The sequence below is a fragment of the Sciurus vulgaris genome (assembly GCF_902686455.1).
Source record: "Sciurus vulgaris genome assembly, chromosome: 8".
In the NCBI taxonomy this organism is placed as follows: domain Eukaryota; kingdom Metazoa; phylum Chordata; class Mammalia; order Rodentia; family Sciuridae; genus Sciurus; species Sciurus vulgaris.
The window spans coordinates 16,703,672-16,730,025 of record NC_136468.1 but is presented as its reverse complement, the minus strand read 5'-3'; the positions used below and the strand labels follow the sequence as shown (position 1 = coordinate 16,730,025).

General features: G+C 46.7%; 2 protein-coding genes across 7 annotated transcripts in view; both read right to left on the bottom strand.

The window, feature by feature from the left end:
- The window catches only part of SVOPL (SVOP like), a 60,206-nt gene extending 59,367 nt beyond the window's left edge, over positions 1-839 (bottom strand). Inside the window, exon 1 of the mRNA XM_079150120.1 lies at positions 648-839. The gene's annotated coding sequence lies outside the window, so the exon portion shown is untranslated. The remainder of the gene's footprint in view (positions 1-647) is intronic.
- A 1,497-nt stretch (positions 840-2,336) lies between these two features.
- The window catches only part of ATP6V0A4 (ATPase H+ transporting V0 subunit a4), an 81,945-nt gene continuing 57,927 nt past the window's right edge, over positions 2,337-26,354 (bottom strand). For 4 of the 6 annotated variants that reach the window (XM_079150102.1, XM_079150105.1, XM_079150104.1 and 1 more), the window contains 8 exons: positions 22,626-22,719; positions 18,050-18,168; positions 16,505-16,721; positions 12,065-12,166; positions 9,713-9,832; positions 6,244-6,361; positions 5,192-5,363; positions 2,337-2,673 (listed from right to left, as the gene is read on the bottom strand). In XM_079150102.1, the coding sequence (XP_079006228.1) occupies positions 2,580-2,673; positions 5,192-5,363; positions 6,244-6,361; positions 9,713-9,832; positions 12,065-12,166; positions 16,505-16,721; positions 18,050-18,168; positions 22,626-22,719 (1,036 nt within the window). In that variant the 3' untranslated portion in view covers positions 2,337-2,579. Of the gene's footprint in view, positions 2,674-5,191; positions 5,364-6,243; positions 6,362-9,712; positions 9,833-12,064; positions 12,167-14,914; positions 15,051-16,504; positions 16,722-18,049; positions 18,169-22,625; positions 22,720-26,354 lie in introns of those variants that run through there. The other 2 variants (XM_079150103.1, XM_079150107.1) reach the window with 2 other exon arrangements.

The following is a 26,354-nucleotide window of genomic DNA, read 5'->3' as shown; positions in this document are numbered from 1 at the left end:
AGTCTGAATCCAAAGGAAGGAAGGAAGACCATCCTGCGCATCCCTTAGCATCAGTTTCTCAGCCACAGTGGGAGGCTGGGGTGTGGCTCAGGGGAGCACATGCCCAGCATGCACCAGGCCCCAGGTTTCATCCCTAGTATCAACACACGCACACAGAGCAAAATCCTCCAATGGGAAAGTCATTGTATGACCCACCTTCAAATTACCTGAGAAGAAAATGAATAGATTAGGGGTTTACTCTAAAAAAGGCTTAGATGGTGTTCAAACTTCATTCATAGAAATTCTATGGCACTGGTTGACATTTTAGTCTATTGATTGTATTTTGATGTACTAAATATTTTAGCCGGAAAAATTGGGCTCCTGTCGCTTTTTCTTAAGTGAGTGTGTGTGTGTGTGTGTGTGTGTGTGAGAGAGAGAGAGAGAGAGAGAGAGAGAGAGAGAGAGAGAGAGAGAGAGAGACCTTGTTTTATAATATCACTTTAAAAGAATAAATTTTTCTTGTTCCACTTGCCTTCAGCCATACGCTAACAAGTAGCCTGTGACTGAAACAATGATAATAATGACGATGATGATGGTGCACTCCCCACCCCACCCCCACCCAGCAGGAAAACGGGCGCAGGTCTCTGCAACCCACAAGGGTTTCTTACCTCCGTGTTTTCCTTGGAAAATGTTCCTTCCGTTCCAGGCCCTTTTGCTCCACCTCACCACAGCCAAGGCCTACAGGGAGGTGGGACCACGGAAGGATTCTGGGGGCGCCTAGGCCTGCCTTCCCAAGATGCCTGGGCCTGGCCTTGGTCTGCTTTCATCTCAGTCCTCCAAACAGGATTCTTTAAGGGACAATCTCCCGTCCTGGGCAGGTGAGTGGCAGGGAGGGCACACCCCCTTCTCAGCAGCCCTCCCCTGAGCCTTTTTAAAGGGGAAGTCATACCTCTCCTTGAGACAGAAGGTGGCCACCAAGCCCTGGGAATTAATACGCTCTTCTCAGGGATGCTGGGGGCATTTCTGAATGGAGGCCTGGGCCAGGGGCAGAGGGACATTTTCCCTAGCTAATGTTTTTCTCTTGGCCGTCGCTGTTTAGAATGAGAAGGCAGGTGGCTGGTGAGCCGGCTAGCAGGACGCGTTGTGTGGGAACTTTAAGGCTCTCCAGTGATCCCGGAGCAAGGGCCATCCTTAACACCTGCTTCATACGGTCTGTTCTCCCATTCAGTCATGCCCTGGCCGAGCAGCCCCTTTGCCAGCCCTTTGCCAGCCCTTCTACAATCCAGAGAGTGGAGGACATTGTCCCCATCTGGCAATGAGGGTCGCAGCCCCCTTTCTTGCCTGAGGTTCGAGTTGAACCTCGAACATACACATCTTCTCGCTCCAACCACCGTTCTTCCACTGTCTTAGTAAATGAACGTTTACTGAGTACCTAATAAGTGACTTGAACTGGGCTGGACAAGTCATGACGTGGACCGAAAAGTGACAAGGAAGCCTCCTTTTAGGGAGGAGCATGGCCCCCTCCCTGAGCACCAGTCAGTCCCAGTACACGGAGGACAAGAGGGGATAAAAAACAGAGTCCCATCCAAAGGGGCTTTTGAATTTGATCAGCTCTTTTGGAATTTTACTGACAATGAAAATTTAGAACTAAATAAGGTACCAGGTGAATGTGCCCCATAAATTCCATAAACTGTAAAGCACTACAAAAACGTTAATACTTGATTTTACCAGTACAGTCACCACAGAAGTCATAATTCATCTGGATTAGGGTCAGAGGAAGCCATTGATGGAAAGAATCTTATCAGGCCCTTGGGGTTCCGATGGTCCAGGTGCCTAAAGGACAACTTCTGAGCCCAGAGAACTGAAGAATGATGGGCAACCGTGTAACCATGTCCCCCTCCTAGTGCACATTTCCCAGAAGCTGCCTGAGCGTGTGCATTTTTCTCCAGCTACACCAGCATAATGCGCACCTGTGGTAAATGCTTGTCACGCTTCATTTCACAGTACGAAGCCAGGCAGAGGGTCACGGGGGCAGCCTCCCCCCCAGACAGAGAACATTATCTGTTCTTCCTCGTCTGAAAATTCATGGGAAAGTTCCTAAGCTTGTAACGCTAAGCCGTAGACAAGGGAAAAAGGTGTTTGAGGAAGGGGGAAATGAGGGATAAAAATGAACACAATCCTTCTCTGGGATTAGCTGTGTAATTCTTTGTTCAATGTTGGCCTGTGATTGTCAATGCTAATTGTTATGGGACAATTTCGAATCAAGACATCTTAAGAAAAGGGGAATGGCCCATATATTTGTTTTCTGGAATATAATACTTTAAATTTTGCAAGAAGACATCTGCATAGCATCTCACTCATTTACCAATCATTTTATTATTTGATGATTACGACCCCAGAGTGAAGCCAAAATAGATTTGCTGGAGTTGCTCCTCTACAATGTGTTTAAGTCACATCAAATCCCCAGGCTTATAATTAAATACCACATTAACTCCATGCTTCCGGTTAGCAGAGAACAAGCATTCCATTGAGCGCTTTGCATGGGTTGACATCAAAGGCAGGACGAAACTTCTTTATTGGCACAGATGCTGGTGCAAAGCCTACTCCTCAGCTGCCCCTTCCAGGATGTGCTTAAAGGAGAACGGAGAAAACTTGTACCCAGCCCCAGCATAGAACTTGTTCTGGAACTCCACCCTGTTGTTGGGAGGAAGGAAAAGAAAAAAAAAGGGGGGGGGGGGATTAAATAATAAGTTGGCGGCTGGCACCTAGAAGGAAGAAGCAGAACATGCAGAAAATCGAGCACAAGGTCAGAAAGGCCTCTGGGGAGCCTCCTGGGCTGATGGCTGCCATGGGAATCCTGATTTTTTTTTAAGCCCTTCTCTTGACCTTCTCCCCACCCCCCTTGCTTCCTCCAGGCCTCATGGAGCACCGCACTGGCAGCTCATGCCATATCATGAGTTTCCCCTGCCTCCATCACATGCAAAGTCAACCTCACTCTTCCTGAGGTCACCCACGATTTCTGTTGCCACCCTGACTCTCGATTGTGGGCCCGTGCTGCTGTGGGACAAAGAGGTTTATATTTTTATAACATTACATAGCTAATATCAGACACCTTCACTTGCTTTGTGATGTTCAGAGTTCATGTTCTTAATGGCATGGAGGGAATGATGTTGCCATGGAGGCAGAGGATGCTGCAATTCCCTCACCCAACGCAGAAGCGTTCACACTCTTCTCATGATTAGCTACCATAGAGGGGGATGGAAAAGACCCGTGTAAGCTGAGGACAGTCTGGGTGGTTAAAGGGCATGACACCCTCAACTTAGTGTCCACCGAGAGTCTCTGAGTCCATTTGTAAACACCAGGCTTCCTGTGAGCACCTTCCCCATCGCCATACCCTCTCTGATTCCACTTTGGCATTGATAACTTGTTCTGTTATGACTCCTGTCCTCAGCAGCCACAGCAAACGTCCAGTCTGACAGAGCACACACTGGATGAGCCCACGTCAGACCTGTCACCTCACCTGTGTTTGGACAAGTTGCTTATTTTAAATGTCCATTGAATACCTAAAAAGGAGTTGTTTTAATTTGCATTTCTCTAATTACTAGAGATGTTGAACACTTTTTCATATGTTTATTAATCACCTGTATATCTTCTTCTGTAAAGTGTCTGTCCAGTTCCTTGGCCCATTTACTATTTGGGTTCTTTGTATTTTTGGTGTCAAGTTTTGTAAGTTCTTAATAAGTTTTGGAGATTAGTGCTCTATCTGAAGTGCATGTGGAAAAGATTTTCTCCCACTCTGTAGGCTCTCTCTTCACATTATTGATTGTATCCTTTGCTAAGAAAAAGCTTTCTAGTTTGAATCCATCCCATTTATTGATTCTTGCGCTTTGGGAGTCTTGTTAAGGAAGACTGCTCCTAAGCCAACATGATGAAGATTTGGGCCTACTTTTTCTTCTATTTGGTACAGGGTCTCTGGTCTAATTCCTAAGTCCTCCATCCATTTTGAGTTGAGTTCTGTGCAGGGTTAGAGATAGAGGCTTAATTTTATTTTACTGCACATGGATTTCCAGTTTTCCCAGCACCATCTGTTGAACAAGCTATTTTTTCTCTATTGTATGTTTTTGGCTCCTTTGTCTAGTATGAGGTAACTGTAGTTATGTAAAAGTGTTCAACATCTCTAGTAATTAGAGAAATGCAAATTAAAACAACTCTAAGATTTCATCTTACTCCAATTAGAATGGCTATTATCAAGAACACAAACAATAATAGAAGTTGGTATGGATGTAGGGAAAAAGGCACATTCGTACACTGCTGGTGGAGTTTCAAATTGGTGCAGCCACTCTGGAAAGCAGTGTAGAGATTCCTCAGAAAACTTGGAATGGACCCTCCTTTTGACCCAGTTATCTGACTCCTCGGTTTATACCCAAAGGACTTAACATTAGCATACTACAATAAAGCAGCCACATCAATGTTTATAGCAGCTCAATTCACAATACCTAGATTGTGGAACCAACCTAGATGCCCTTCAACAGATGAATGGATAAAGAAACTGTGGTATATATACACAATGGAATATTATTTAGTGATAAAGAAGAATAATATTATGGCATTTGCAGATAAATGGATGGAATTGGAGAATATCATGCTAAATGAAATAAGCCAATCCCAAAAAAAACAAAGGCTGAATGTTTTCCCTGATATGTGGATGATTATACATAATGGGGTGGGGGTTGGGGGGTAAGAAAAGAATGGAGGAACTTTAGATTACGTAGAGGGAAATGAGAGGAAGGAGGGGGCAGGGGTATGAAAGATGGTGGAATGAGACAGATATCATTACCCTATGTACATGCATGATTACATGAATGGTATGAATCTACATCATGTACAACCATAGAAACAAAAAGTTGTACCCATTTGTGTACAATGAATCAAAATGCAGTTTGTAAATATTTTTTAAATTTTTTTTAAAAAATAAAAAATTAAATTACATTAAAAAAATAAAGAGGAATAGATGAAAAGTAACATTTATTATAGGGCAGCCAGTATATATGTAAATGTGTCTTACATCATTTAATATTATCCCAGAAGACAACTAAACTAAGGTTGCAGAAAGGTGCACAAGTTGCCTACATCACAGAGCAGATCAGGCATGACCGGCAGCCTGCCCTCTGTGCCTGCACCACCCTGCACTTCTGCAGGAAGACGTCCTTACCAATGCAGCCGCAGGGCATGCAGGAAAGCAGAGAGGCCTTCCATGACGAGAAGGATGGCTACTGTCAGGACGGCAAACACGGCAAAGATGATGAAGACCCCAATGAGTCCTCCCCAGCCTTGCTGGCAAAGGCCAGCGTGCATTACCAAGTTCCAGAGCACTTCAGACAGTTCTGCAAGATGCAAGAGAAACCCTCTCAACCACAGGTCCACCTTGTAAGCACAGACCATTTCTACACTACCATCATAAATTGGCAACTCCACTCAGATGGAGTACTCAGACACGTGTGCCCCATGGTGTTTACATAAGATTGTCTGCAGTTGTGTTCACAATGGCTGAGTCTCCGTCAAGAGGAAGCCAGAGAAATACATGGTGGCATATTAGTCACCAGTGGAAGTCAACTAACTAGAGTTATTGGCAGCAAATGAATGGATCCAAGTCATGATTTACACACATACACACACACCCCACAAAGTATGCACACAGCATGATTTGTTGTGGACTGAATATTTATGTCCCTCCTCAGATTCACACGTTAAAGCCCCAACACCCAATGTGATGGTATTTGAGGTGGGGTCTTTGGGAGCTGATGAGAGTTAGATGAGATTATGAAAAGGGCCCCCAGGAGGAGATTAATGGCCTTATAAGAGACAGCAGGGGCTTGCTCTCACTCTGTTTCTCCCCTCCCTGGAGGACATACCAGGAATCCAGTGGCCATCTGCAAACTAGGAAGTGGGCCCTCACCAGAACCCGACCATGCGGGCACCCTCCTCTTGGACTTCCAGTCTCCTGAACTGTGATAAAATAATTCTCTATGGCTCAAGCCCCCAGTCTATGGCATGCCGTCACGGCATCCAGTGGACCAAGACAGGCTTCTACTCATGTGCACTCAGACACACGGACAACTCCTCTAAAGTGATCAGGGAGTCATAATCACGTGGTAAAATCTGTTAAAACAGCAGTCTTCTGGCAAACACACCACCAGCAACTCAGAGAAGTTGCTACTGCCCGTGAGTGCAGTGCAGGCGGCTCCCGGGGGAGATCTGACTCACGTGCATGAGCCAAGCTGAGGGCCCAGAGCCGGAGGTAGGAGGCCGTGTTGGAGATGCAGCCCAGGCAGTACTCGATGGTGTGGATGGCCTGGAGGACGAAGACGTCTCCGAAGTTGAACTGAAAGGGAATTTTTACTTTATTATATGAAGTGCTTTTTTCTTTTGCTTTTTCATATTGTCAGCATTAACTATCTATTTTTTTACTTCTTAAAGTTTTGATTGATTCAATAATTGCATATGCACTTATTGCAGGCCATGCAGTATGATCTCTCAACACGTGTGGACAACACGTGCTGACTGAGCCGGGGCGGTGAGCGTCTCTGCCTGCTTACCATTCCTGCATCTTTGGAGCTTCCAGCTCCTCTCCTCTCGTTCTGCATAAAATGCAAAACAGGCTACTGTGAACTGCAGTGGCCCCTCCTGCTGTGGAGCCTAGAGCTTATATCCTCCCTCTGTCTTGGTACCGTCATCCAGCCTCTCTCTATCCCCCTGGCCCATTAAAGGTGTTACAAATGAGATTCAGATGAACAAGATGTGCACTTTGCCACTGAGACCCTTTCAGACTAACTCAGGGAAAATGAACACACTTGAGGAAAAGGTAGGGCAAGTGCGGGGCGATGTTTCCCGGCCATAATGGAGAAAGCTCAAAGACAACCAGTTGGTAAGGGGAGATGATTTACGCTGGGCCATGGAGGATGGGGAAGGGACCAGAAGTAAAAGAGAAGCAAATGGTTCCTGATAAGGAAAGCGAGTCTGGGAAGAAATTGGTAGGTGGTGTGAAATATCATCAAGTCAAGTTTGGGAGAAAACAATCTGGCTGAAAATGGAAGCTTGTGCAGGTGAAGAACAGAAGACCGTGCCCAGGCGCTGAAGTTTCTGGAAGGCCAAGCTCTGGGGAGAGTTGAGAAGACAGCCTGGAGTCGACAAGGAGCCACACAGGTGAGCAGGCGGTAGCTGGTGGTAGGGGAGTGAAGGAAGACCTGGGGGAGGTTCAGCCTCACAGATTGGAAAAGAGGCCTGTGGCAAAAAGGCCCGTGTGGGGATTGGCTCAGTGATCAGGCCCGAGGTGAAGAGAGCGGCAGGAGGACACAGGAGCTCCTGTGTGCCCTTCTGCATGTTGACACATGGACACAGTCTACTGGGCACTGACATCACCTACAAACCAGCAGGGAGAAGGTGCCGGCAGGCGGCACAGCTCAGGACGGGAAGAGCAGCAACGAGGACAGGCCGCAAACCTGGGAGCAGGGGAGACGTTCCTCCCACCCAGCCGGGACCACGGCCTGGAGCCCCAGGGGCCAGAAGAAGAGTAGGGCAGCCATGGAGAGGGTGGGAGGGGGGGAGCAGCTGACCCTCACGTGGGCTGAACTGCAGACCACAGCAGCCTGGCCTGCACGGAGAATGGTTCAGGTTCAGCCCCTGGGGGAGGTGGACCTGGAGCTCAGAAGAAAAGGCCAGGCTGGGGAGGGACACAGGGGATGGCCGTGGGAGGAACAAGGAACTCCCCCGGGGACAGGTCACAGAAGGAGGAGCTCCCAGCCCCTGGAACACCCTCTTTCCCAGAGAGGGAATAAAAGACCAAAGGTCAAAGGGCTGGAGAAGTCACATGCCGCCAGCCAGCCAGCCACAGTCAGTGACAGCTGGAAGGAACAGGGCCACAGTCAACCACGTCCTGGGTCACAGAGAAAACACAAAAACAAGCCTCCCCCCTCGATCCTGGAGCCGAAGGCAAGGCCTGGGCCGGGATGGAGTAGGTAGAGTCAAGACAAAGCAGTGTGCCTGGCTTTGTCCTGGCTCCCAGGAGGACACCTCCAAACCTGTGGCTTCTCACTAGTGGGACATCTGCTATTCTCCGGGGGTGCCTGATAGTTTGTGTGGGCCGGACGCACCAGGAAGTCCAGCCATGGACTCATGGCCTGGGGCTGATCTCCAGGGATGGGAGGGATGCCACCGCAGCCCCCTGGGCTGCGCGGCCCATCATGTCTGTGTGGTGAAACCTCAGGAGGACTCTGGGCACTGAAGTGCCAGGGAGCTTTGCAGGCTGGCCGTCTCCCCTGTGCGCGTTGTCACACATCGGTGGTGGCAGGGGAGTGCGTCCCTCGGGCACGGAAGCTCCACATTTGGAAATCTCCCATCCCTAGATCCTGCCCCGCCTGTCTCTGCCTCTGCCTGGTTTGGATTTGGATCTTTTTGCTACAACAAAAAACACCATCATTTATAGCAGTCTCCTGAGCTCCCCGAGTTGTTCCCTGAGCACGGAAACTGAAGGACTCTCAGGGGTTCCCCCAATTTGCAGCCAGCGGGTCTGAGGAGAGGGTGGTTCTGGGGACCCCCATGTTGTGGCAGGTGTGTGGCAGACGTGACAGCCTGAAGGACTGAGCCTTCGACTGAACTTGGCTAACTCCTGGTGGGAGTGGCACTGGAGAGGCCAAGCCTCGTTTGCCTGGGGAAGGGAGACCCCAGCATGACCAACCCCGGGCTAAGGAGCCTGCGAGAGGCTAAAGTGGCCCCAAGAAGGACGGCCAGCTCATGGAGAGGTGGCCGCTGGAAGCTGCCTCGTACACGTTGAGGGCTGGAGGAGAACAGATGAGGGAGGTTGTCCAGGCAGGCCGGACTTGGGTCTGAGGTTGTGAAGGTTGGCTTCCAAAACACTCCACCACATCCGACAGAGTCAGAGATACCAGAAGCCACTGCCATGGCTACTCTCTGTCCCCGGAACCCTGTGGCGGAGATTCCCCACCACCTAGATTTTTTTTTTCTTATTCCAACTGACCACCCATTTGTTTAAATAATTTTTAAAAGTCATTAACGCCACAAATGGAGCCATTATAGCACCTCTGGCCCTCATGGCTCAGGCTCCAGAATGAGAACAGAGGTCCCGGTAAAGGCTGTAGCCAGTCACGCATCCCCAGGGGGCAGGGCAGGAGGGCTGAGAACAGTGCAGTGCACAGATTCAGGTGGAGGCAGATTAGGGAGGAGATAAGTAACCGGAGTCAAGATGGGCAGAGCATCAGGAGGTGCTCAGGAGGCAGCATCAGGAGGCTGGGCAGCCGAGTACGATCACGTGGGAAAAGACTGGGAAGCAAAAATCCACTTTTGCTTCAGTATCTCAGGCTAGAAAGGGCTCTGCTGTTCCCGAGGGGCACTGAGGGGACAGAGGAGAGTAAATGCAGCCAACTCCTAGGGGACCTCAGCATAGGTTGGGCCTTCTGCCCCACTCACTCACTCTTTCAGTTGGGGCCGAAATTCTAAAGTACTCCTGGATGGGTTGGTAAATAGCTGCCCTGATCCTCTAACAAAGTCCTCCTTCCCTGGGACCTTCCATGACGCAGGAGCCACAGAGCTGAGGCCAGCAGGGTCCCAGAGCCTCCCAGCTCTGTGCCTGCATCCAGGGCCAGTGCCCACGTGCAGTGACTGTTAAGACCAGACCCCACTGCTAGAATCTGTCACACTGGGAAGTCTTCCAAGATACCTCCTCCTCGTGGTCATCCTGAGCCCCCTGGGTGCCCGCAGAAGTCCTCTGGCCAGGAGGGCTGGAGTGGCCACCTTCAATGTCCTCTGTGGCATTTTCTTGGATCATTAATGACTGCAGCTATCAGCAAGCAAGAAAACAAAGAGTTCTAAACTTACCCAAAGCATAGAATCATAACAGTACTGTATAAAATAAGGCTCTCACTAAAAGTCAGCTGTGTATCTGATACTGATCTAAATTCTCTGATATCCTGTTAAGCCTTCAAAAGGACCATTTCATATAAGCATAATTATCACCCTATTTTACAGAGAAGCAAAGGAGCACAGAAAGGTTAAGAAATGTATCCAAGATCACATGGTAACAATCAGTGAGGCCGGGATTCAAACCTAGGTCATCTGAATCCAGAGCATGTGCTTTCCTCCATAGCCACACTGTGCGCAGTTTTTACAGAAAAGTGATTTGTGTGCAAAAGAACCTCTACTATTAAAACAAACACACTCTCATAGATCAGGTGTAACTTCCACATAGTCTGAACTCAAACAGCCAGGTTTCTATGGGCAAACCTCGGAGATATTAATATGTTTTTCCAACACAAATATACTTTTTAAAATAAAATGTCTAGAAAAAAGTCAAGGGAAAGTAAAATCTAGGTATAGTTACCTTTCAGCTGGGCCTGGTGCACCTTGAAGTTCAAAGGGAATACAGTTGGACTATCCCATGTCTGAAATGCTTGGAACTGGAAGGAGTTCAGATTTTGCTTTTTCCAGATTTTGGAATATTTGCAGGCACATAATGAGATATCTCAAGGACAAGACTCAAGTCTGGAGACAGAGCTCATTTGTGTTTCAAATACGCCTGACACAGGCAGCCTAAAGGCAACTTGATGATATCTTTAGAGTGCCTGCATTTTGGCCACGATCTACGGTAGGATGTCAGGTGTGGGCTTTTCTGCTTATAGTGTTATGTTGGAGCTCAAAAAGTTTCCAGTCCTGCAGCAGTTTGGGGTTTGGATTTTCAGATTAGGGATGCTCAAGCTGTACCCTTTCAAGTCACTGTGAAGCTTAATGTCCCACATCCGAAGTTGCACCTGGATGACGTCATGGGAGTATTAAAAATTAGGCACTAAAGTATCTTTACCTCTTTCTTTAGCAGGTCTGCAACTAATATCTGCAGTGATCTGGGCAGGGGTAAAATTGAAAATCCACATGCCATTTGTGTAAATATTTACAAGTTACAAGTCAAACCAACAAACTCTTAAATAAAACGTTTGGTCTCCTAGTTTGACAAATAAATTCTCATAAGAACCTGGACGACATTGTGGAACTCTGAATTTGAATATGGCTCAACCTCCCTTCACCACCTTAGTCTCTCCCCAATTAATCACACGATAAACAAGTGTTCTTATCTCGGTCTTTCTATCCACGTCCCTCATAAATAATATTTGAGGTCAGTATCCAACACAGATGTTAGAATAAGTAGGATGTAATATGAATATATCTACAGTCACTTAGGGCATACGGCATCTTAGTATATTTCACTTGAGCCCTTGCCCCAATGGAGGAAAGCAGAGAATAATCTCAAACAACATGTGTGTGTCAGAGTTGGACTCTGATGTCCCCTGGGAGGGGTTAATCTTCCTAAATCCTATTTGCTTCCTGTGGATATTAATCTTTTTCATTGCCTAGGTAAATCTGAAGCTCAGGAGCAGTTTAGACAAAAGGAGGAAGTAGGCTGAAATGGTATTTGGCAACAGGAGGAAAATCACCAATTAATAAGAACCAACTTTGTTTACTGCTCTAGTTCCCTGACACAACCTGCAACATAATGTAGTAAAATCTTGCAATTCTTTTTTCCTTTGTACCAGGAATTGAACCCAGGGTGCTCTACCTCTGAGCTACATTCTCAGCCTTTTTTAAATTTTGAGACTGGGTCTTGCTAAGTTGCTTAGGACGCCTCACTAAATCGCTGATACTGGCCTCAAACTTTCCATCCTCCTGACTCAGCCTCTCAAGTTGCTGGGATTACAGGTGTGCACCACCATGCCCAGCTTAATGTTCATTTTAAAAGTAAAACTATAGTAAAATAATTCTGTGTTCAACTATTAAGACAACCAAGTTCAGTCTCTTGTAAATCATTAATTACCACTAGATAGCACATGTACTGCCTGAACAAAGTTTTGGAAATAAGAGGATCAGTATGCTGGGGACAAAGTGGGTCCAGGTATGTCTCTACTGATGGAAATAGGTCCCTCGATAGCCCCCGCAGAAGCCCAGGCCTCTCTCTCAGCCCCAGACTTCCACTTCCAAGAACCCACCCTGCACCCACAGTGGGTGCATGAAACCCAGCCCTTACCTGGGCCCTCCGGTGGTTGGCTCGAAGAATGAACGGCTTGATCAGAAGCATCCATGGCACCGAAATCAACGCCATGATGACAAAGAAGGTTTGGACTTCTCGCTGCAAGACCAAACGATGAGACCCCCTTGTTTTAAAGTAATCGCAAATCAAAATGGTAGACGTGGGTCACTTCGATAGCACTCTGGGGATCTAAAGCATTTTGCACCTATTCAACTTGGTATCTGGAATATTCCTAGAGCAGACAGAGGAATGTCAGCCCGTGGTGCCGGCTGCCCGGTGTAGGGAGGAAACTGGATCTCTGTGTGGCTCCTGTCACACTCAGACCGTGTGCCACCAGCCTTTAGAGCAAGAAGAGTGGAGAGACACGCCTGGAGGCAGCTCTGTTCTTCCCCTGATACCTTCACCCTGTTCCCTGGGCAGGGACAAAGGGGCAAGTCCCACGGCTCCGCCAGTCACATCATGGTAACCAAAAGCCCTTGGTCACTTTCAGTCACATTGTTCAATCAGTGATTTTTTATTTTCAGTGCTAGAAAAATCACCCAATTCTTGCTCCTTCTCTCTCTTAAAGAGGAATACAAAATTCCCACACCCTCCACCTGCCTTCAGAGTGGGCGGCTCCGAGGGTCAGGACACCCACCGGCCCCTCGTGGTGGTGTCTCACAGTTCACTTTGGAGTGAGGCTTCCGTGGTCCCATCTATCACCCTGCCGTGTTTTTTGTTTTGGTGTTGGTTTTTGGTTTGGTTCTAGGGATTGAATCCAGAGATACTTAACCACTGAGCCACCTCCCAGCCCGTTTTACTGTTCATTTAGAGACAGGGTCTTGCTAAGTTGCTGAGGGCCTCACTTAATTGCTGAGGATGGCTTTGAACTCAAATCCTGCTGCCTCAGCCTCCTGGGTCACTGGATTACAGGTGTGCGCCACTGCACGCAATGGCTGCCAACTCCCTTCATGTCCTCAGGCCCCACCTCCTTCTTCACGCCGCCCTCAGATCCCAGTTCTGAGGAGTGACTCAGCAACGACGGCCATAAGAACCAGGTGGCCCCCACGGCTGGGTCAGGAGACTGAAAGGGTCTGGAATGAGCTTGAAGGAAAAGGAAAAGTGTTTTCAGGAGCCTTTAGGCTGCTTCTGTTGTGACCTGCCGCAGGGCCAGCTGGAGATGATTATTACCCCGTGCTAATGAGATTGACCTGGATAACAGAGGGAACACGGTTCAATCTTCTACCCTCGCTCCATTCTAAATGCTCGAAGAAGGGAGGGAGGATCAGGTGACCTGCGCTGGGCCTGCCCAGCCTACCTCCTGCACCTGAAAACGTCCTCGCCATGTGTTCCTGTTTGTAACTAGGCTTTTCCCTAGGGATGCACGAAGCACCTGGCTAGGTGTGCACACGAGTGTGGCTGTCCGCACTTAACATCCAAAGATAGTCTCCCAACGCACAAGAAATTAAAGCAAGAATCAATAAATGGGATGGACTCAAACTAAAAAGCTTTTTCTCAGCAAAGGATACAATCAAGAATGTGAAGAGAGAGCCTACAGAGTGGGAGAAAATCTTTTCCACACCCACTTCATATAGAGCACTTATCTCCAAAATTTATAAAGAACTTACAAAACATTACACCAAAAATACAAAGAGCCCAATCAATAAATGGGCTAAGGAACTGGACAGACACTTTATAGAAGAAGATATACAGGCGATTAATAAATATATGAAAAGTGCTCATCATCTCTAGTAATTAGAGAAATGCAAATTAAAACAACTCTAAGATTTCATCTTACTCCAACTAGAATGGCTATTATCAAGAACACAAACAATAATAGATGTTGGCATGGATGTGGGGAAAAAGGCACACTTGTACTTTGCTGGTGGAGGTGCAAATTGGTGCAGCCACTCTGGAAAGCAGTGTGGAGATTCCTCAGAAAACTTGGAATGGACCCTCCTTTTGACCCAGTTCCCACTCCTCAGTTTATACCCAAAGGCATGCTACAGTAACGCAGCCACATCAATGTTTATAGCAGCTCAATTCACAATAGCTAGATTGTGGAACCAACCTAGATGCCCTTCAACGGAAGAATGGATAAAGAAACAGTGGTATATATACACAATGGAATATTATTCAGCCATAAAGAAGAATAATCTTATGGCATTTGTAAATAAATGAATGGAATTGGAGAATATCATGCTAAGTGAAATAAGCCAAGCCCAAAAAGCCAAAGGCTGAATGTTTTTCCTGATAAGTGGATGATGATATATAATGGGGGTGGGGAGGGTGGAAAATGAGAGAATGGAGGAACTTTAGATTATGTAGAAAGAAATGGGGGGGGTAAGAAAGATGGTGGAAGGAGATAGACATCATGACCTCATGTGCATGTATGATTACAGGAATGGTATGAATCTACATTGTGCACAACCATAGAAACGAAAATATGTATCCCCTTTTGTGTACAATGAATCAAAATGCAGTCTGTAAAATTTTTTTTTAAAATAAGTAAATAATTAAAAAGAAAAAACATCAAAAGACAGTCAGGGCAAGGACATGGAGCTGCAGGACCCCAAAATCAGCTTATAGAAACTTCAAACTGTGTGCAGATAGTGAATCGCCATCCTAGGGTGCGGGGAAACAGCTTAGTCCCAGTAATGTTTTGAAGCCAAAAAAGTTGGAAAGGCAAGACCACCACTGTGCAGTATGGGGCGCTCTTTCCAGACCAAGGGAGGACCCTGGCCTCCAGGAAAGCGGTGGAGACCCCTAACATTCAGCCGCTCTGATCCTCTGCCTGTTTGGGAAATCCAGGTAAACCTTCATTCCGACTCCAGCCCTGAGCAAATGACTCTGGGGAGGATGCTCTGGGGTGGCTCAAGGCTGCATCTTCGTACAGCTCAGCCACCGGGGCACCGCTACAGGGCTCACAGAGCATGCGTCACAGATTCCGTAAGCTCATTCCCACAAAACCCGACCTGAGAACTTTCTCTTCTGTCCGATGCTTCTGTGGAGGAGGAGACAACCAAGAATCAAACCCCTGAGCACGTGTGTGGCCCAGTGGAGCGAGAAGTTAAATTCAACCAGGACGTCCCGCCTGAGCATCCTGGTGGAGGACAGCTGCACCAAGCACCACCTGGCATGGCGGAGCCACCGCAGAGCTCCACCCGGAGGGACCGGGAAAGAAGGGGGTCCTCCTTTGGTGCAAACCTGCCTAATCACTGGGAGAAGCCAGGGAAAAGGAACTACTTGTGTTCTCAGAGAATTACTCACTGCCTTCTTCCTATGGTCAGTTCTGAGGGGACATTTTTTTTTTTTTTTCAAAATAAAATGCACGTGACACTCTACCTGCAAGTTCCATACCCACAGACTCAACCAATGACAGATCAAAAATATTAAAAAAAAAGAGAGAATTGTGTCTGTAGACTTTTCTCCTCTTGTCATCATCCCCTAAACAAAACAGTGTAACAGCTATTTACATGGCATTTATATGATATCAGGTATTATAAAATATGCCGGAGGAGGTGTGTAGGTTAGGTGCAGATACCACACCCTGTTACAGCAGGGGCTTGAGCACCCATGGATTTGATATCCCCAGGGGGTGAGGGGTCCTGGAACCAGCCCCCCACGAACACAGAGGGACGAATGGGTGAAGCTGACAGAGCCGAAAAGAAACAGGAGACCTCCGAGTGGCAATAAAATGCAACTCTTGGAAGCTATCGTTCAATGAAAGAGAAGCAGAAAGGGAAGGGAAAACAATCTCTGGCTGCCATGGACCTGAGATCAACATGGGGCAGGTTCATAGTTTTCTAGAAACCCAGGACTGGTGTGAACAAAGGAAGTGCCCCTCCCTCCTTTCTTTTTCTCCTCCCCTTCCCTTCCCCCTCTCCTTCTCCTCCTTCTCCTCCTCTTCCTCCTCCTCCTCCTTCTGCCCCTCCCTCTCCTTTCCCCCTCCCCCTTCCCTTTCCCCTCCCCCTCCCCCTCCCCCTTCCCTTTCCCCTCCCCCTCTCCCCCTTCTCCTTCCTGCAGTACAGGGGATTGAACCCAGGGCCTTGCAAAGGCTCTAGAAAACTTCCCTCCTTGATTCTATGCTTGTGAACCTTAGCTAGAGTTTGCTTTTTGAATACAAGATTATTAAACTTTAAGGTGCTCTTTTGAGCTTTTTCTAGTCTGAAGCCAACCAAGTTGCAGGCTGATTACTTTCTTTTTTTCATACCCGGTTTTCCTCCCTCAGCCATCACCCCTTTCATCTGTTACCCCAACAGGAAGGGCTGGGGCCACACGAACTCCCGGCCCCTGTGCATTCCTGTACAAGAACCTTTGAGAGTTGAACTTGACATTCTTCCCTGGTGCTGGGACGGCTCAGTCCTGCACATAACTACTCCCTGCAGGACTCACAGAGCGCGAGGGAGCCTGACATGATGGAGTGGCTGACAGAGGAGTTCTTTAAACCAGAGCTACCTGGTGCTCGTAGAGGGGCGCGTTGGAGGGGTCGTCGTAGTCGAACAAGAACATGTTGATGAAGTGGATGAGGATGCTGGGGGCGTGCTGGGACCCGCGGGCCTCGTACTGGCACCACTTGAAGACGATCATGAAGAGCAGGTATCCAAACAGGCACAGGATGAAGATCATCTCGGGGATGAACTGCAGAATGATGTTGAGAGTCTTCCGGAAGTATCTGGGGTTGAGAACACAGGCACAAGAAAGAACATCGCAGACACATTCACACCGCAGTCTGCTCCCCAAAGCACAGAACGTCCGTTTCTTCTTGAACACTGTGGCAAACAGCAAGCGGCAATTGTGGGGGCACAGAAAAGAAGAGCAGGGAATTCCTGGGAAGCACTGTGCACAAAGGCTTCAGAGAGAGCCAGGGCCTATGAGGTGAAGTATGAAGCAAAGGCCGTGCTTCGTATGTGACCTTTGAGAGTCACAAAGAGAGGGGCGATTTGGCCACGGCTTTCGTGCAGACCCAGCTCTCAGGAACACACTTGAAGGCAGAAGGATAGGAGAATGGGGATTGGGAAGCTCTTCTCCTACAAATGCTCTGACAGGTCAGCAAACAATGTGCCCTGGGTCAAATCAAGTCCTTCCCTTGTTTTTATACAGCTTGGAAATTAAGGATTTTTTTTAATACATTTTTTTAATGGTAGAGGGAGACAAACAAAAGAAGAAGAATATTTTATGATACTATATGAAATGCAAACCTCAGTGTGTGCATAAGTTTCAGGGGGACACAGCCACACGCGTTCCCTTACGTAATGTCCACGGCTGCTCTCGTGCTACAAACCCAGAAGCAAGAAATCGCAACGGAGACTGTAAGGCCTGGAAAGGCTGAAACATTCACTCTCTGCCTTCCCCGAGAGAGCCTGCCAGTTCCTGTTCCAAGGTGGAGTCCTACAGTGCTAAGAGGGGCTCCTAAGAGAGGTGACAGAAAGGGCCCTGGCATGCACCAGGCTAGTTCAGGAAGCACTTCCCAGGCTGAAAGCAGTAACAGGTGCTCGTCGGTTTGCTCACTGAATATTTCTGTGACTTCACGTCAGATGCCACATGGGCAAAAGAACACAGAACGGGTACCTTTGAAGTTATGTTCCAACATTTATACTTTCAGCATAAATAAGTGGAAGAAGCTTTCCAGTGATGCATCTTGAGAGAAAGAGAAACAGCTGGGCCACATGAACAGACAACCTTGGCCACTGCGTGGGAGCTAAGCCCAGACTAGCACCAGCCCAGACCTCTCAGGTTGGGGGTGCACGGTGTGTGTGCTCCCCAGCCTCTTTCTGAGCCCTCAGCTATTTCTGAGGTGAGAGGGGTGTGCCTACCTTTCAGACTGCTCAGCACAAACAGGTGCCACTGCTTCCAGCCACCCAGCCAGCCCCTGCCCGGCCAAGATACGCAGGGAAGCACAGTTCACAGAAAGGAGACTTGCACCCAGGGACGCAGGGCCAAGCTGGCGGTCCCATCCCTCCACATCATCAGTGCGACCAGAGGGTGAATCAGGAAACTCACATGTGATTGAAGAGGCTGAGAATAATGCCGAAAACCATCTGGACAATTCCCAGGATGACCGACATCTTCATTTTATAAGAGTTCAAAAATGTGAGCTTGTTTAAGGCCAGGTTCCAAATCTGGAAGAAGAAATGTGACAAGAAACACGTGAGAGAGCCCAGAAGCTCTGCTGGAGCTGGCGCTGCAGCTCGATTCCCCAGGAATCGCCCTGAGAACTACGTGCATTTTAGGCTCAGGAAAGGGAAAGGACCAAGCACGTTACCAATGCAACTAGGTGACAACAGTATCAAGACCACCAATGCCATTCACAAAATACCAAGTTGCTGATAGAAAGAAAGGGAGAAGAATCCTGTATGACTCTTCCCCTGTCCTAAATGAAAAGATAAATTGAAACATTAAGGAGAGGTCTCAAACTTGCCTAGCTCCCTTAACAGTAGCCTGTAGATCCCTGGTCCAAGATATATCCAATGCCCACTTCTTGTGAGTGTGAGTGTGTGTGTGTGTGTGTGTGTGTGGTCGTAGGGATTGAACCCAGGGCTGCTCTACCACTGAGCTGTAACCCCAGCCCTTTTTATTTTGAGACAGGGTCTCACTAAGTGGCTAAGGTTGGCCTCAAACCTATGATCCTCCTGCTTCTGCCTTCGGGTAGCTGGGATCATGGGTGTGCACCATTACTTTGACTTTCTGTAGCGCTGGACTTTACCAAGCATTTCTCCCAGACCCTTCTCAAGGAGCCACTTCTAAAACCAATCTCTATGACAATATGGGTAAGACACAGTTCCTGCCTTCTACACCCATCCAGGCTGGCAAGGTGGGGGACACATGTACCCACCAGCGCCAAATAAAACCGATAAACAAGACTAGTACCCAGAGCAGTTGGGGGGCTAGTCGGGGTCTCACACCGATGAGTGAGCCCCATCACTCACATTCCTCTTTCTCACAGAAATCTCAGTTCTCCTGTGGCCTCCACTCCTACCCCTGTGCAAATGATTCCAAGGCCTTGCTCCTGCCCTTGACCCCACTTTGGCACATTCCAAACGTCCTGCTAGACTTAGCCTCAGGGTTTGAAATGCTGTATCTCAAAGGTTACAAAATCCCACCCCCTTCTCACCTCCCCCTTGTTGCTGTGCAACAATCCCGCGGTAATTTATCAGAGGTGGACTGGAACTGAACTACTTCTATTACTTTATCTGGATTACTTCCTTGCTTATTTGCTTGTTCGCTAGTTTATAGAGGAAGAGAGGCTTTGCTTAATTTTAGTTTTAGAGGAAGAGAGGCTTTGCTTAGAGGAAGAGAGACTTTGCTTAATTTTAGAGGTGCTACTCTTTCAGAGAGGCTACACTTATCAAAAGTCTACTGCTTCTTCTTAGAGGTGTGTCCTGCATCCTACATCCTAAAGGTGCATGTTAGAGGTGCGTGATATCAGAGGTGCTTTCTATCAGAGGTGCTTTCTATCAGAGGTGCTTCTTAATGGTGTGTCCTGGGACCTGCGATCTGGAGGTGTCTTAGTCCTTCATTCTGCGATCTGCAACCTGCATTCTGCCATCTCCTCCCAGGCAAAGAGAATGTCTTATATACCTAAGGCAGCCAATCATCTTAGGATTAAGTAGCACAGTTGGAGCATGCGACACGGTACCAATCAAGAAAGAATAAGGAATATCTGTTGACCACTAGCGCAGAGGAGACATTAACTAATCAGGCAAAAGTAGATCACGCTGTGTTAACACCAATTATGCACCACCTCTTGGCCCAACACCAGCCACCATCCTAGGGCTCTCTGCACCCCCTGAATAACTTTCTCCTCCAAAATACTCTGCTTCTGTTTGGGGCCAGCAGTCAAGTAGACACAGCCTCAATATATAACCTTATTTCCTCCTGTAATGTGCAGGTATGTGCACACGTGCACACACGTGCCCATGCACGTTCGCACACATGCATACATACACAGGGCAGGAACTTCATATCACTGATTCTTTCTTTGCAACATCCTGAGCAGCTGCCAGCTGGACAATCACCAAGAGGCTGGTGGGATGGAAGCAGAAAGGACTCCACTAGTAGTGCTCAAACACTAGAGGTGTCTCCTCTAGCTTGTCATCTGTCCTGGCATCTGAGCTGCACCAGATCTGCCCTCTGCCCTCTGCCTTTCCTTCAACCCCTGGCTGGCCCATTCCTACAGTATCACTCAGCAGGGGGAGGATGGGGTTACCAGCACACTGGAGATTCCCCCAAATCTGATAAACTCTAGGTGCTCATCGCTAAGTACCAAGCATATACCAAGCTCTTTAGATGCATTCATCTCATTGAGGTCTAACAAATTCTCAGATAAGGGAATTTTCACAATCTCAGGAAGATTAAGTCACTTACACACCTCAAAAGAAATAATACATAGCAACTCACCTTAAGGAGCATTTGCCAGGTTTATGCACCAGATTGTTCTGGGGTTTTATCTGTAAAAATCAGATCACCTGCTGAGCAGTCCTCAGAGTTAGGGCTGTTATTATATCTACTTCACAGGTGAGGGAACAGACACAGAGACGATAACTCGCTCAAAATCACAAGCAAGTAAGTGGAGAAGCCATGATTTCAACCCATGATGAGCAAATATCTAGAAATATCTTTCAGGCCTCTCGGTTATGATGAAGGCCAAATATTTGTGATTTGATTCAAAAAGAGATGCTGACACAGTTAATAATGTACTGTGGAAATTTACATCATGCAAAAGAGGACCCCTCATTAGTTTCTGTGACACAGTATTGACAGAGGCACAGAATATTCTGTTACTGAGACACAGGATGGTAGGAAAAGGAAAAGAAGAAAATCAGCTTCTGATTTTCTTTAGAATATTTTGTACTGTGTAGATTTTTATCATATGTATGCACTATTTTATTTTTATTTTAATTTTTTATATTTTTTATTTTTAAAACGTTTTAATTTGTGTGTGTGTGTGTGAGGGCGCGCATGCGTGCACGCACACACTGGAGATTGAATCTAGGGGCACTCTCTACCACTGAGTTACATCCCCAACACTTTTTATTTCAAGAAAGGGTCTCGCTAAGTTGCCAAGGGGTGCCTCAAACTTGTGATACTACTGCCTCAGCATTCTAAGTTACTGGGATTACAGGTGTGAGCCAGTATGTATTATTTTATGATAAAATGATCAGAAATTTTCTTTATTCTTTTCTAGTGATGCTAGGGATTGAGGCCAAGGCTTTGTGCATGTTAGGCAAGCGCTCTATCACTAAGTCCCCAGCTCATTATTTTCTACATCCACTTTCTCTTTTTCTCTCTCCCCCCCCCTTCTCTCTCTCTCTCTCTCTCTCTCTCTCTCTCTCTCTCTCTCTCTCTCTAACGCCATACCCCCCACTCTGAGGAGCAAATTGAGCAGATAGGATTTGCTGGTGAATTAGATGTGGGCCAGGAAGGAGGATAGGAACAGTGAGACCCAGGCAAATGAGGCTCCTCCTCAGCCTGCTGACTGACAGAGACATTCCTTTGACACGAATAAAGCCTTCCAGTTTAGAGAAATAAAAACCCAAATTGACTTCTAACACTTTGCAGTTTACAAACCAGTTTTCAGGGCTTTACTCTTTCTGATTAAACTGTGAGAATGCTACTGCTCCTGAGTGGCAAATACAAACAAATCCTGAACAATGCTTTTTGTTTTTCTAAGGGCAGGCAGGTGGGAAGATAGTGGGAGAACAATGAAGATTACCCACAGATGGAAGAGATCTGAAACCATTTTTATACGGTATTTGTTTACAACCTTTGGCAACCAAAACTGAGGTCTCAGGTTCTGCCCCGGAGAGAACTGAGAAGCATTTGCCAAGTTCAAGTCCACACAACTCATATCCATTTGGAGCACAAGGCTGCCACCTGGTGGCAGTGTGCCCTGGGCCCTTGTGTGCGCAGCTTCGTATGAACAGACATGTATCATTCATAACTCCTTTACATCTAAAGGTTTCATAAGGAAAGACCTGTGTTTTGTTTGGCTCGCATCTAGTTGGTTGAGAAATATGTAACAAACAAATAAGAGGAAGTGTATACCTTTAAAAATCTTGTATCAATCCTATGCTGAAGAAAAAGGCAAAGATGTTACCTCCTGCAAGAAAATGCAAAGTAGGGAACTGAACTTGACTAAGAGGCCAGACAGCTTATCTAACAGGCATAGTTTCCAGGCATCCACGGACTTTTTAAAGATTCTATCATTCACTGCCAATGGGATAACTGATGGAGAAAGAAGCGATGTTCAGAAACTATATGGAAAATGACCCATGGGGTGGGAAGAGGTACAGCTAGAATCCGCGCCTGAATCCAGCTCCATGTGTCCCCTCCAGTATGGGGTTTGGGGTGCAGTGCCATGGTAGAATATTTGCCTAGTATGCATCCAGCCCTGGGTTCGATCCCTGCACTGTAAAAAAAAAAAAAAAAAAAAAAAAAAAACCTCCAATGCAAAATATTCTATCTCAACATAAGTTTTTGACTTGACAGGTTCTGGTGCTTTCTTTCCCTCCATTCAGACATCTTCTTGATAAAACATTGTACATAATAAATATGTTACCCAAGACAATATTATTACCGGATCTATCCCAAATGGATATGGATTTCCAGAATACACTCCTGGCGTGGCTGGATCCAGCTGTAAATACTCGTTTTCCTTCATTGTTTGAGTACTATAGAGAAAGGAGAAAAACATAAACCAAACAAAAATGATCAGCCATAAATGGAAAAAATACTATAGCACATCAGCCATGAGCTCCCAGGGCAACCAAAGCCCAGCTGTTGGTACGAGTCATCACCTTTGTTCATTAGATCACTTTGTGCTCGGGTATGGAATGTCTACTATGTGCCAAAGCACTGTCTGAGGCGCCAAGGATATGGAAGCTACCCTCTGGCCCACAAGGAGCTCACCATCCAAGTTCCCAAAGAACTTTCAGCCTGATTGAGGTGTAGTAAAGAAAACTGAAACTGTGTGGCACACGCCTGTGATCCCAGCAGCTCGGGAGGCTGAGGCAGGAGGATCATGAGTTTCAAAGCCAGCCTCAGCAACTTAGCAAGGCCCTAAGCCACTCAGTGAGACTGTCTCGAAATAAAATACAAAAAGGGGAGATTCCCCAGCATCTCGGAGCAGACCCCCCAGTGAGAGCCTTTCTGCACAGAACCAAGCTTCAAGTCCCTGAACCAGGGCGGCGAGTTCCTGCCCGCAGGTTGCTTCAGGGACCAGGACAGGGCAGCCAGGGACTTCCCCAAGCAGCCCGCAGCCTGGCCCCCTCCAGCGGGAAGCACCTTTCCAGGCTAGCTTCCCTGAGCAGACCCCCCAGTGAGAGCCTTTCCACACAGAGCCACCACCAAGTCCCCAAGCCAGTGGTGACCTCCGGCCTGCAAGCAGCCTCTGGGACCAGGGGAAGGCAGCCAGAGACCTCTCCAGGCGGACCTGCCCCACCCCCTGGCCCCCCGGCCACAGGCTTTTTCCACGGGGTGATCCAAGATGGCGGACTAGAGGGTGATTGCATCTCCAGTCACTCCAGAACCCAGGATTCAAGAAGGGGAGGCATTGAGAGACTCGGACTAAAATAGAGCCTTGGGGTGAGTCGTGTCCCCCCCCCCCCCCCCCCCCCGTGAAGCGCTGCCCGGGCAGCAGGCCCGGATTCTAGTGTCTTATTAGAGTAAGGCAGGGCAGCTAGAATCCTCCCCAGGCAGCCCTGCGCACTCCAGTGGTGGGCTCCTCCCACAGGGCCAGATTCTCCAGCATCTCGGAGCAGCCCCCCAGTGAGAGCCTTTCTGCACAGAACCAAGTTTCAAGTCCCTGAACCAGGGCGGCAAGTTCCTGCACGCAGGTTGCTTCAGGGACCAGGACAGGGCAGCCACGGACTTCCCCAAACAGCCCGCAGCCCGGCCCCCTCCGGCAGGAAGTACCTTTCCAGGCTAGCTTCTCGGAGCAGACCCCCCATTGAGAGCCTTTCCACACAGAGCCAGCTCCAAGTCCTGGAACCAGTAGAGGACTAGGGGCAGCTTTCCTTGGAAGCATTGCATTATCAAGTTACTCCAAGTCTTCAGGCTACTGAAGGCAGGAAGGTGATACACTGGAAATCTACAGGGACAATATAAGCCAATAGAAGAATTCTGCAATATCACAAAGTCCCACTGCCATCTGACCAATATGAGAAAACAAGGGAAGAAAATGTCCCAAACAAACCTAGATACTTTATCAATAAAACCCAATGACAGCACAGCAGAAGAAATGTCAGAAAGGGAGTTCAGAATGTACATAATTAAAATGATCAGGGAAGCAAACGAGGAGATGAAAGGGCAAATGCAGGCATTGAAGGAGGAGATGAAAGAACAAATGCAGGCATTAAATGATCGCACCAATCAACAGTTAAAGGAGCGAATACAGGAAGCAAGAGATCATTTCAATAAAGAGTTAGAGATATTGAAAAAAAAAACAAACAGAAATCCTTGAAATGAAGGAAACAATAAACCAAGTTAAAAACTCCATAGAAAGCATAACCAATAGGATAGAACACCTGGAAGAGACAACCTCAGATATTGAAGACAAAATATTTAACCTTGAAAACAAAGTTGACCAAACAGAGAAGATGATAAGAAATCATGAACAGAATCTACAAGAATTATGGGATATCATGAAAAGGCCAAATTTAAGAATTATTGGGATTGAGGAAGGCTTAGAGAAACAAACCAAAGGAATGAACAATCTATTCAATGAAATAATATCAGAAAAATTCCTAAATCTGAAGAATGAAATGGAAAACCAAGTACAAGAGGCTTATAGGACTCCAAATATACAAAATTACAACAGACCCACACCAAGGCACATTATATGAAAATACCAAACATACAAAATAAAGACAGAATTTTAAAGTCCACGAGAGAAAAGAATCAAATTACATTCAGGGGGAAACCAATAAGAATATCAGCAGATTTTTCACCCAGACCCTAAAAGCTAGAAGGGCCTGGAACAACATATACCAAGCCCTGAAAGAAAATGGATGCCAACCAAGAATCTTATACCCAGCAAAACTTACCTTCAAATTTGACGATGAAATAAAATCCTTCCATGATAAACAAAAGCTAAAGGAATTTACAAAAAGAAAGCCAGCATTGCAGAACATTCTCAGCAAAATATTCCATGAGGAAGAGATGAAAAACAACGATGCAAATCAGCAACGGGAGGAACTAGCCTAAAGGAATAGCCAAATAAAGGGGAAACCAAATCATGTCAAAAAACAAAAATTAGTCAAATGACTGGGAATACAAATCTTATTACAATAATAACCCTGAATGTTAATGGCCTGAACTCAATAATCAAAAGACATAGACTGGCAGAATGGATTAAAAAGAAAAATCCAACAATTTGCTGCCTGCAAGAGACTCATCTCATAGAAAGAGATACCCATAGACTAAAGGTGAAAGGATGGGGAAAAACATACCATGCACACGGACACAGCAAAAAAGCTGGAGTATCCATCCTCATTTCAGATAATGTGGACTTCAAGCCAAAGTTAGTCAAAAGGGATAAAGAAGGACATTACATACTGCTTAAGGGAAGCATAAATCAGCAAGACATAACAATCATAAACGTCTATGCCCCGAACATTGGCTCATCCAAGTACGTCAAACAAATCCTTCTCAATTCCAGAAATCAAATAGACCACAACACAATAATACTAGGCGATTTTAACACACCTCTCTCACCGCTGAATAGATCGTTCAAACAAAAATTGAATAAAGAAACCATAGATCTAAATAACATAATCAACAATTTAGACTTAACCAACTTATATAGAATATACCATCCAACAAAGAACTAATACACTTTCTTCTCAGCAGCACATGGATCCTTCTCTAAAATAGACCATGTCTTATGCCACAAAGCTACTGTTAGCAAATACAAGAAGATAGAGATACTACCTTGTACTCTATCAGATCATAATGGATTGAAATTAGAAATAAATGACAGAATAAAAAACAGAAACTTCTCCAATACCTGGAGATTAAATAATACACTATTATATGATGAATGGATAACAGAAGACATCAGGAGGGAAATTAAAAAATTCTTAGAAGTAAACGAGAACAAAGACACATCATATCAAAATCTCTGGGACACTATGAAAGCGGTACTTAGAGGAAGATTTATTTCATGGGGCGCATTCAACAAAAGAAGTAGAAATCAACAAATAAACGACAACACTACAGCTCAAAGCCCTAGAAAAAGAAGAGCAGACCAACACCAAAAGTAGTAGAAGACAGGAAATAGTTAAAATCAGAGCCCAAATCAACGAAA